The sequence below is a fragment of the Halyomorpha halys genome, unplaced genomic scaffold (assembly GCF_000696795.3).
Source record: "Halyomorpha halys isolate HHAL.00 unplaced genomic scaffold, Hhal_1.1 Scaffold879.1, whole genome shotgun sequence".
In the NCBI taxonomy this organism is placed as follows: Eukaryota; Metazoa; Arthropoda; class Insecta; order Hemiptera; family Pentatomidae; genus Halyomorpha; species Halyomorpha halys.
Genome location: NW_027111254.1, coordinates 304,454 through 317,132, shown reverse-complemented (window position 1 = coordinate 317,132; position 12,679 = coordinate 304,454). Strand labels below are relative to the sequence as shown.

The 12,679-nt window shown below is 29.7% G+C and overlaps 1 protein-coding gene across 1 annotated transcript in view; it reads right to left on the bottom strand.

The window, feature by feature from the left end:
- Rbp (RIM-binding protein) overlaps positions 1 to 12,679 on the bottom strand; it is a gene marked incomplete in the record, with an annotated part of 213,970 nt that overhangs the window by 91,525 nt on the left and 109,766 nt on the right. The window contains 6 exon segments of the mRNA XM_067049278.1: positions 7,165 to 7,263; positions 7,718 to 7,901; positions 10,140 to 10,242; positions 10,485 to 10,593; positions 11,109 to 11,283; positions 11,867 to 12,033. Coding sequence (XP_066905379.1) covers positions 7,165 to 7,263; positions 7,718 to 7,901; positions 10,140 to 10,242; positions 10,485 to 10,593; positions 11,109 to 11,283; positions 11,867 to 12,033 — 837 coding nt within the window.

The window sequence follows — 12,679 nt, the reverse complement described above, 5'->3', positions numbered from 1 at the left end:
TATATATATACACATACACACACACACACACACATAAACACATATATAAAAATTCACTCACTATTGTAAATAATAATTAATTTTAAAAGTGTCTGAAAGTTCACTTATGATAGTAAGTTACTAAGTTTACATTTTACATAATCTATAACAAGAACATCATGCAATGTTCAAATCTAAACATAAATTTAATATTTGTTTTGAAAATAAACATTTCAAACTGCTATGCAACACGGCGTACATTACTATATTATGATAATATCCTTTTTGTACTTCTAAAACAGGTCCAAAAGGCTATCAACTACCTGTAAACTAGTAGCCATCAAGCATGAAAGTTCAAGATAATTAATTATATATTTTGTAAGTTATATAAAATTAGTGAAAAGTTGTATAGCATTTCCTTATACAGAATTAAGCTGCATTTCATGATTTAATTTGCTTATAATTACCATAGTTACACATTATTGTTGTTAAGGAGATAACACAATAACAATATACAATAGCAATATCTATCAGTTAATGAGAAGTTCATAAAAATTTACTGAGTGGATATTTTTAGCAAGTTGTGGAGAATTTGATTTTAAATTTCCTTTTTATTTTTATTCATAACAATTCAGACTTGGGTGTTTATTTCATATCCTTATTACTTATCATTGACAAATACTGTTTGAGAAACCAACTTTAGTAAAATTATGTATTAATGATACAGATTTAATTAATATGGATGACTAAATAAATTTGTAGTATTACTGGTATTAACATATCACTGAAATATACTTTATTAAAAATAATTTAACCCACATAAAATCTAACGAAGTTATGTTCATGCAACTAAAAACAACCAATGCAAACATTTAAAGAAATATCACTTAAATTAGTTCTATCTATTTGAAGTTCGAATTTTGGCATTATTTTTATATGGAGTAATTATCATTGAAACAATAATTTTACCTTGAAAATAAATTCAGTTTTAAGGATTCTTCTAAAATTTATTTCAGATTAAGTTCTCAACTTGTGCTCAAGTTTATTTCCATTATTCATTGAACTTAATATTCAAAATGTTTACTGTCAAATAGATCCAACAAAAACTTGCATAATTGCAAGAAGAAAATAAGAGATCTAATCGAGACCATAATTATCAAGTATTTATGTTGACAATTAATCTACCTCTTTCATACATATCACATAATGTGATTAAAGATATTCACATCAGAATGATTATTGCATCTTAAAAAGCAATAGTTTGTAGTTTGTGGACAATGTTTGTAGTTGTTTAAAATTAAAGTTATAATTCAGGCTGGACACCATTAGACACTATCATTCATGTTTATTTATTAGTTTACGACTTTCCTTTAACGTTGAAATAAAATAAAGGTATGAGATTGAGTTCATAATTTCGCATCACAAATATGAAATTACGTATTATGATAAATAAATGTATATAGATAATATATTATTGAATTATGTAGTTAGAGATAAATATGGTGCTGGACAACAAAATCTTCCTAAGTTACCTAAAATAGGGTAGCAAAAACATGATGAGTAAGACTGCCTGATAAAAAGGCAGTACTATTAATGGCAAACAATCTTTTATTATTTATTTCAGATTCCTTGATTTATGATCCACGTCTCTTTATGATACAATAATGAATTCACTGTCTTTTTTTCCTTTATTGATAAAACTTGAATGACCAACTTATAAAGTAAACTTTATATCTTATTATTTCATTGTAATTGAAGATTATTTTAATGGTTATTTCAATAAATTGCAGATTTCAAACTTGAATACAAACTGATTATTTACAAATTCAATACATTTTAGCTATGAGATGAAGGAATACAAAAGAGAAATAAAGTTCTCTTTTGATAATAGGATGAAATTAGATTTTACTATCATGTCATCAGTTTTTTTTTATGACACTTATTTTTGACAAGATATGTGTAGTTAAAAAGAACAACATGAAAATTGTATTAAGTTTCTCTTCAGGGAATTTTTTGGTTTGATTCAATTTTTTTTTTCATTTGGTATTTCTTTAAAACTTTAATTTTATTATGAATACAAAATTATATCCCAAATATTATATAGAATATCAATAAAGCATTTACATAACATTCTGCATTCAATTTTTCCCACATGCCAATTAAACTTACAGTTAACCATCCTTTATTTTGGAGGACAGTGACACATACCTAAAAAAAACAAATATTGTCTTTTCTTTTCACACAAATGTATACCTAGGAAAAGCATTGTGGAAAAGGCGATAATCCTTTATGCTTTAACCATACTACTATATGGCCACCAAATAATCTAATATAACAGTTTTCTGTAATGATATACAATAATACATGTAAAGGAACACTATACAGAGTTCCAAGTTAATATTGATAAGTACCACTAGGTTTGGTAAAGGATTTCTTCATAATGCTATATGTTTTGCATGTTACATATTAGTATTGACTTGCATAGTATTTATTTCAAAATAATTGTATTAATATTAGAGTGGAAACTGAATTGAGAAAAAACATTGGATATATTTATATAAGGGCTGGAATTGAATCTAGTAGCTATTGAAGCTCTGATAAAATGCATGTTGATATAAAGTGAATTAAAGAATGATAAATTGTAACTAAAATAAAAATATTATCCTTGATTAAGCAAATTTGATAAATGGGAAATGAAAAAGTGATATTTTCCAGAATTCCAATTAGTGAAAAGCAACTATTTTCACTGAAAAATCTTGGTTATTAAAATATGATACCATTTAATTTATTATTAAAAAAAAGAAAAAGGAAATGACAAACTAGTTTGACAAAAAAATGTAACTAGTACTTCACGATCCATATTATCTATACTAGATTTGCTCATTCTGAGTTTAATTTAAATGTATTGAGTTATTTGTTTTTACATATTTTTAATGTTATATTTAAGTTCACAAATTCTAAATATAACAGTTCTTATAAGATAAGATGTAAGATAAAATAAAGTATAATTTTAAAGACAAGAACAACATTGTTGGGGTGAGGACGTTTCGTGAATGAAAAACCGCAACCTACCACCGACCCTAACCAAACCAACGGGATGCACTAGAGAATTTTTGAACCCCAACGATTTCACCCCCTTCTCGACGACAGGTGAGAGCCCCTAAGATAACCTAAAGAACTTATTATCCGTCAGAGCATCGGTAGTTCGGAATCGATAGAACAAGTGTTGAACCGCTCAACCCTTGGAGATGTCTGCCGATTTAAGTTCGGTGGACGAGCTTTCTTTTAGGACTGCTTAATGTGAGAGATAGCGTTTTCCAGAAGTTACGGCGCGCGATGTATTGCGTTTATCCCGATATTCCCGATTAACCTTGAAATATTCATGTGGAGGGGTGCGGTTCTTTTCAAATTTCCTTCCCAAATTTTTAAAACGGTTGAGGGCTCAGTACTTGGAATCGCTCAATACCGTGGGAGTACAGTTACAACAATGTTTGACATTGAAGTGACCAACATCATCGCGTGAATGGAAATTTTGCGAAATTTATTAAGAAGATTAATAAAATTAAAAGCTTTTCACATCGAATATCGAGAGGGTCCGATTTTTCAACGCTTGCGACTTGCTCCGTTTCCCAAAATTTGTTTATCTCTCGCGAGAAATCGTCCCATCGAGTGTACGGAGTGGTTGTGCAAGAAGGACCGTACAGCGATTTTGACCTTTAATCGGTCCCATTAGGATCCAACTAAAAATGGTTTCGAGTGTTCTAGGAAACCCTTGTTCGGATTTAAAATTATCCACACGTAGGATACCGGCGAACATGTCGGCTCCTAACAGAAAATCAATTTGTCGCCACTGATAAAAATTTGGATCAGCCAGATCTAGGGCGCGAAATTTCTTAAATATTCTCTTTGGAATAGGGGTCGTAGGCATGTCCCCGCAGATCCACTCGTTCACGATAGCCGTGGTATTAAGTTCGGGCTTAGAAACTTGTTGGAGAGAAATGACACAAGGTGCTTCGAATGTAATGTTAGGGATAACCTGGTTATTGAAACCAATTGATTTCTGTTGCGCGTAAGTGACAAGTTTAACTGGTGACCACATTCGAGCGTTATGAAGGAGCGCTGGGAACCATTATCGATGAGGATCCGCAAATCGTGCCAACGACCCCGAAGATCGTGAATTCTGGCCAATGCGGTGCCGAGTAAAACATTTATCCGACTCATAGCTGACATAGATAAAATAGCGTTTTGGGAGCGATTAGAATCCGATACGATAGAGGTGGCTGCGGGTTGGGAGGAGCAGGGGCGGTGTTCGAGTTTTTAACGGAGTTTTTTCCGGTAATCGGCGCATAACGAGAACGAGATGGAATAACGTTTTGGGTGAGGAGATTCGGATTTTCGATTCCTTAGAAAAAAATTAAGAAGCGAATGATGCCATCTACCGCAATGTCGGCATGACGTTTTAGACGAGCACTGGTTCGAGAAGTGACCCAACGTCAAACAATTAATACAACGATTTAGCCCTCTAATGTGGTTGCAACGTCATAAAACTTGTGCAATCGTAAATGTGGTGGGATTTTCTACAGGTAGGACATTTCGTCGAGTTTACTGGTGAGTCTGTCGCCATTAAGACCTGCCTAGAGCATTTACTGTACCCAATTTAACTTGTGGATCTTAAGCAGTACTCGTTATAAGGGCTTCTAATTGTAATTTGACCGGCTGCTGTTGGATAAAATCCACGAACTACTCCCAAGTTGGAAGTTCAGGTTTTGACCCGTATTCCCTCCCCCAAATGTTTAAAATTCAAAATTTTTGTTAAGTAGAAGGTGGCTTGGATTCTTTTACTGTCGTATTTTTAGTAAGCGATTCCCACGCTTTCTTATAACCTACTGGGGATATTGATATGGCCGAAATACTTTGCATTGCTGACCCCTTTAATACTGATTTTAGGTAATAAAACTTTTGAACGTCGTCTATAACATGTCTGTTATGTATGAGGGACTTCAAAGTTTATTTGAAGTCTTGACAATCCACGATATCCCCAGAAAATACCGGAATGTTGATAGGGGGTAACCGTGACTGTGAAGAAGCTTCCACCACTTATCGATACATCACCGATTTATCGAAATCTAATTTACTGGTTTCCCCTCCGGTAGTGGTATTCCCAAATGTTAAGGCCTCATAATAATTATTTCGAGCCTCATCTTTTAATGTTTTTAATTTTTCCCTAGGGACATTTAATTTTCGTGCGAGAGAATTTGCTTCAAAAAATGAGGTTTGAAAGTAGCATCAATGCGTGAGAGACGCTTAAACTACGGGCCATCCATAGAGATGGTCGCCATTATATCCTCGGCCAAATCATCCAATTGCACCTGTAAATCGATGAATATGGCCTCATCCTCATATTCATCGCTTAAATTTTGGCTTTTGGGAGGCATTTTTTATTTAAAATAAAACAAAACAATTAAAGATTACAAAATGAGTGATTTAATTTAATACGGCTCGGACGGGACCAAAACAATGTGTGAGCAAAGGTTTTGAAATAAAAAAAAATAATTTAAGGCGGCCCGGACTGGACCAAAACAATGTTGGGGCGTGGGGCGTTTCATGAATGAAAAACCGACCTCTTCCCCGGAGTAAATATAAAGACATGAGTAACTTGTAGTTAAAAAAAAATGATCTTATAAATAACAAAAATTAAAACACCTATTGGAAGTAAAGAAAAGAAAATAACATACATTTTTGGGCTTTAACAAACATAGAAAAAACTTTTGGAAAATCAATAAAAAAAAAAAAAAAATGATTGCTTATAATTTAGGTTCAGTGACTGGAAGATTTTTAATATTATCAAGTTTTTTTATGTGTTTTTAACTATCTTCCTTGTTAAAATATGAGGGAATTTATATAGGAGAACCCTAAAAAAAAATTGAAAACCAGTATAGAACGACATATGAGGAATTATAAAATAGGAAAAATGTGAAAACAACAGCACTGACCCAACACAGCTTAACGCTAAATCATAACTTTGATTCCACAAATCTACAAGTAATAGATTATGCTAACTACACAAAAAATAGAAAAATAAGAGAAGTGATCAATAAAACCAAAAATAGAACAGGCAATTAATTTCAAAACAAATAATAACAAATTAAAAATAAAACAATTTAAGTACACTATATATAAACATTATTAATATATTGGAGATATAAAATATAATTACAATAGAGATAATAATTATTACCAAATAACGCAATTAGACTGTTGAACCATAGCTTAAAATTATCACAGAACAAGCAAATATTTCTTAAATAAAACAAATGAATAGAGGAATAAACAATACAAAACATGGAAGTATATAGACATATCAGGTCAATCCTTATTAGAGTTCTGTGACAATAGAAGTAAATAATGGACTCTCCTTACTTGAAGTATTTTATTGTAAATTTTAACAAAATTATGACAACATTGGTTTGCTACTAGGTACTGAATATTGGACTAAGAGATGTTATGTAATAAAAATAAGTTAAAGAAAAAGAATAATATTAGGTAATTGTTTTAATTATAATAGAGCTCACAAGATAGTTCATAATTAATACTAAATAAAAGAAATTTAATGTATATTGCAGCGCACCTGAAGATGGGGTGTTGGCCCTGAAATAAGATTGATCAATAGTCCTGAATAAAGGACATTTTAACAAGGAAGATGGTTCCATAACTAGATAAAAAATTATTGTTTTTTTAATAAACCAAGAGCCATTAATAGGATATTGAAAAGTTAAACCCACTATAAGCTGTAGTAGCTTGGTTGATTTCAGGATAAATTAATTATAGATTTTATTACCTGAAATAGCCATGAATAGAAGGATTCTGAGCCAAAGATCTCAGGAACAAAGGAAAATGAAGTCAATAATGATTTCTTTAAATTAAATTCATTATTCAAATTAGATTAAACTCTGATTGTATCAGAGCTATATGTCTAAAATTAATTTTTTGTAAACTTTTAGTGACTGGTAAACTAAACTTAACGGTAGTAAGAACTGTATTTTGATGATAAGATTTTTATTTTAATATAATTGTTCGATTATTCAATCCTAATTGAAGAACATGAACTTCATTAAAACCTAAACATATTAGGCAATAAATATATATATTTTTAAATTCAATTTTAATATGCCACTAAAAAATTACCTGGCCCTTCACTAGAATGTTCAGCTTCTTCTTCTTCATCATCTTCTTCTAAAATGTCTGATAGATCAAAATCCGCAATTTTTTTACTAAGGAACTCACCTGTGTGAAATTGAATCATATAAAAACATTTATATATAAATTATGTTTTATCCAATCTAAAATACAATATGTAGCAATAAATGATTTCGGTTTCAAAGCATTTTAAATCTTTTTATATGTAAAATTTTCTGTTAAAACAAAATAATATTTAATAATTACTTAGATTTAAATAGAAGAATCATGAAGAATTTTATTTTGGTTAAAAATTAATAATTTTTTTTTAGAATAATGTTTTATTACTTTTGTAATTTAATGAAAATGTGTGTTGAAAGATTTTGAAAAAATATATAATTTTAAATAAAATTAGCAAATTACATTGCTCTGAGATAGATGAATGAATTAAAGTTTTCTTAAATTTTATACTTATATTTCCTGAGTATTTGAACTGAAAATTCATTTGGGTTTCTTAGTAATATTATTATAAAATAATATAATTTTTTTAATAACTACTAACCACTATTTAAGTGATAATCAAAATCCTGTGGTATGTTGGTTGATGCAGAATCATCACAGTCTCTCAGTCCTTGGATTACTGATTGATGAAAGTCAAGTAGATCATCACCAATCAATTTTTGAACAAAGTTTGATGGAACCAATCCTCTTCTTCCATCAAGAAGTTCTGCATCATAAAATCCATCCTTGAAAGACAATTAAATGTTAATATAACAGCAAATCACTTTTGTCATATTTTCAGTTGTTTAGTAGTAAGTGAATGAGACAACAAACATAGCCAGATTAATTCTCGAAGCTACAATGTAACTTTATTATTAAAGAATCTAAAAGTAAAAAGTTCCATAAAATATTGTTTATTTTTTTTATAGTTATTTTTATTGCATAAATATATAATTTACAATATTTATTATATTGTTTTGGGATACCCTCTTATACAATACATGTTCTTGATACTAATTTACATTTTACAAATTTCTCTATTTTACATTTTGGTAAAAAAAAAAAAAAACCGAAGAAGAAAAAAAAAACCAAAACATTGAATTAAAAGAAAATACATAAAATTGGATAGAATAAAATACAAATCATAGGATAACATGAAATACACACCATTGATTTATATTTACATTAATGTATGGTTAGTTCTTTTGTTTATTGCTTATTTTTTTTTTTTAAATAGAAATGTTTTCGTTACTTTTTGTCAATTTTCTTACTCACAACAGCCTTCAATATCATCATAATATTCAATATGTGGCTTAAGTATGTATATGCATGTATACATATATAAAAATAGAATATGGATAAATACCATTTTCTCATGACACTTTGTCTTTTTTAAGGTAGAGCTTTGAAGATATTTATTATTATTATTATTGGCGCGACAGACCCTGGTGGTCCAAGGTCGCGCGCGATATACTAGAGTAATACATCGCGCGTTTCTTGACGTGGTTTTCATAGAGATGGGTTCGTCACTCCAACGTTTTTTGTGAGTGCCACCCATTAGCTAACGGGCTTCACAAATGCACGGGGGGGGGGGGGAGACTGTGAGTGAGTTTTAAATAATATTATGCTTGAAAAAAAAACAGGTAGGGCCAGGGGGACTCGAAATCACAGTCTTTGGGTTGGCAGACAGGTGCGTAACCACGCTGCTACGGTCGTTCCTTAAAGATGTTTAAAATAGGAAAATCATTTATTGGAATAAGCAATGATAGAAATAATGGGAAAAAAACAGCAATCAAGTTTTTTTTTTATCTTTAATTATACTGATAGATATACAACTATTATTAGCTTGTTAAAACATGCTAATGTCATTCGAATATGAACAATTTTATAGTACATAAATTTATGTTATTAGATTTTTTAGATACAGCTTTTTTCTTTGTGTGGATTGGTTAATTTTAAATTTTCTATTTAGGTAACAATTCATCATGTACTTAAATTAGCTTATGATTATAATATAGTCAAGTTACCTAGTGTAGATGATAATCTTATGCAGAAAAACAATACATAATAAATCACATATATATTTCTGAGCGTGTGTTGACTTTTTAGTTATTTCATATAAAGGGTCTACAAAAAGGGCATGTGCTATTTAGAAGATAAATATATTAAAAACCATTGATCTCCAAGAAAAATAATTTATTTATTAACAATGTCTCAATTATGGAAAAAACTAATAGTGTCTATATGGTGGACAAAATGTGTTGAATATAAGATTCTATAGTTTAGGGCAAAAGATAACACAGGTCATGGAGTTATGACAATATTTATTGAACACAGTAAGAACACGCAACGGAACAATAGAAGACACTAACACGTATATACAATGTGTAAGGTTATACATGAAACGTGGACGAAACAGTGTTGCCACAGATCCAAAAATAAATTATCCAACAAAAAAGGAGTGAGAATATTTTTTTCTTTGAATTACTAAGAGGATTATGGGCAATTGGTTTTAATGATGCTGCTTGAATCATTGAAATTTATTAGTGATTAAACCTCTTACTGGACAATAGTTTGTTCCTGATTCAGAACTTAACATGGACATTACATAGAACAAAGCATTCCACTGTTAATAAAACTCTACAAACTGGTTTGCATCATAAAGCCCTCCTTCCTACCTATTACCCACGATCCTCTTAGTTATTCAGTGAAAAAATGATTCTCACTCCTTTTTTGTCCACCATATAGACAATATTAGTTTTAGTAAAGGATTTTCCTTTATAGGCACATTGTCAATAAATAAATAATTTTCCTTGGAGATCTTCGGTTTTTAATATATCATACCTATTTAACTTTTAAATAGCACATACCCTAACTGGATGCCCTATAACATTTAAAATTGATAGTTATTTATGTTAATCATTGATAGTGGTATGTGAAAGACATAATAATTCATTAATAATTAGATGTGACATATTACTTACTTCATCCATGTTTCCCCAAACCAAAATGTAATCACCAGCATTTACTGCTAACTCAGCTTCGGGACATTCATTAGGTGACTGTTGAAAAGGGTCATATGAATATCTGTGAAGAAATATGAAAATACAAATTTTATTTTATTGTGGAAACTTTTTTAACATGTATTCCTTTAATCTACTTTTAACTATTGACAAATTCTAGTATCATGCATTAGTAAACAAGAATTTAACTTGGTAATTTATTTGTTATTAATGAAATATAAGTAGCAGTTTTAAATACTCATATTCTAATTATTTATTGACTTTAATTATAATTGATAATAAGTTATATTTAATTTATTAAAGTACCTTGCAATATAAACATAACAACGACCTTTTCCTGGGATGTCTAGCATATCAACTACTTTAGGATCCTGACTAACTGTTATATGCTGGTCAGGAAATGTCCCATATATTCCTGTGGTAAAAATATAATATTAAAGAAAGTATTTAATTAATTTTAACAAATTAAAAAAATAAATTAAAGTAAGAGTATAGTAAAGGGAGGTATGATTAAAGAAATATTTTATAAATTATAAATATCGTAGCCCTAAGTGTTTAATAAATTATTACTAACTCTCAGGTGATGAATTAAGCAGAGAAGGATATAATAGAATGACCAATGGAAAATGAAAATAGAAAGAAGTCATTTAAGAAATTTGATTAGGTACAATAAAAGACTTGGTTTGAAAAAAATAAGACATGTTACATGGTTAATGTAGGAGTAATTAAAATGATAACCTTAAAAAATTTTTTTTTTAAAAATGTATTTAGTAGACACTTCAATATGGACACAGGAACAAAATTAAGTTATTATAACAGAAAATGGAAAGTAATTACCTCCTGAGCCCATATTCTTTAATACAAATATATTTAACATTTTACTGTAGATAATTTGTACAATATAATTATAGAAAACTAGCCAAAACTTACTATCAAGATCAAACTGAGTAGGAACTATGTTTGGTAATTGTGGCATCAGTCTTGGTTGAGGATGAGTTTGTTGTAGAATCATGGGTGGCTGATTTCTAATATGTGTTGTGGTATTTGGTCCACTGCTTAGTATAAATGGCTGATATTGAGCTCCAATTGGATTACAAATAGAATTCTGTAAAAAAAAAATATTATTAGATCAAGAAATTTTATTTTTTTACTTTCACTTACGTATGTATAAAATATATGGCAAGGGTAAGTATTGTGATAGTTTAAAAATTTGAATCTGAGTTTCCTATGGAAATACACATTTTAAGTTCTCTGAGTCCAAATAACCAAGTCTCACAAAATGTAGTGAGAATGAACATAGTAATGAATACTTATATGATAATTGATGAACTTGAATTCTGTGCTGGCCAAGCATGTTAAAGTACTATCACTTTAGCATTCTTGAGACAAAGGCAGCACAGTTTTGAATACAGCCTAGGTGGGTTGAAATTTGTGCTGTAGGGAACCCGTGGAACAAATCTCAATCTTTGCACTCTAGCTAGTAAAGCTGGGTACCTTTTATGATAAACCATCCTTCCTGCTCTAGTTGGAGTACATAAGGATCTTAAATATCTATAATTATCCAGACAGGATTTGTTTTTAATTATCATGGATAGGTTTACTAAATGTTAAATTAATATTGGTCAAGTTGAAATTAATAGTAAAAAATAATAATAATAAAATATGAAAGAAAATAGTGTTTTATATACTTGTGCTAAATTGAGGGGTAAGGTTGCCTGAGCTGACTGTGGGAGGATGGATACACCAGTATTTGTTACTACAAAATTTCCAGCACTATCAGTTGTTAAATTCCCAGATAAATTGTGCCTGTTCAATGCCTCTTGCATATTAGGAATTCCTGTCAGTGGAAGATTAGCTGAAACAAAATAATATTTTAAATTAATTTAAAATAAAATATACTGCTATAAATAAAATTAAAAATAGGAAGATATTCCAACTATATCTAATAAAAATTAGGGTTACTTATAGTCTATGATTATTGATAAAATCTTCCAATAAATTTATTAAAGTTTATATTTTGTGAAAATATTATTATTTTCAAAATAAATAACTGAACCATGCATCACTTTATAATTTATTAAGATCTACATGTTACAACTTTTAAATAAAGTGAGTGTGTGGTATAAATATGTAATGTTCCACAACAACCCAGAATGGACCAAGTATTTTTAGGAGGCTAACTGGTTTATTGCTCAAATAATGACTAATTGGAACCAGAAAGTGCCTCTCAAACTGCAGGGCTAACCCTGACAAAGCTTTTAATATTTTTAAGATGAATATTTTTCATCTAAGCCAAAACATGAACCAGGGTCTTTCAGCACAGAAAGTCAGTGCTCCACCCTTCTCACATATGTTACTTAATACATAAAGCAGCATTTTTTAAAAAAGATGTTTTTCAAGAAATTTAAAACAATTTTTACGACTAAAAACTACAATATTTTATGATATTATAAGATCAAAAGTCCAAGTAGTTTTCAAAGTAAATGCTTTTTATTATATTA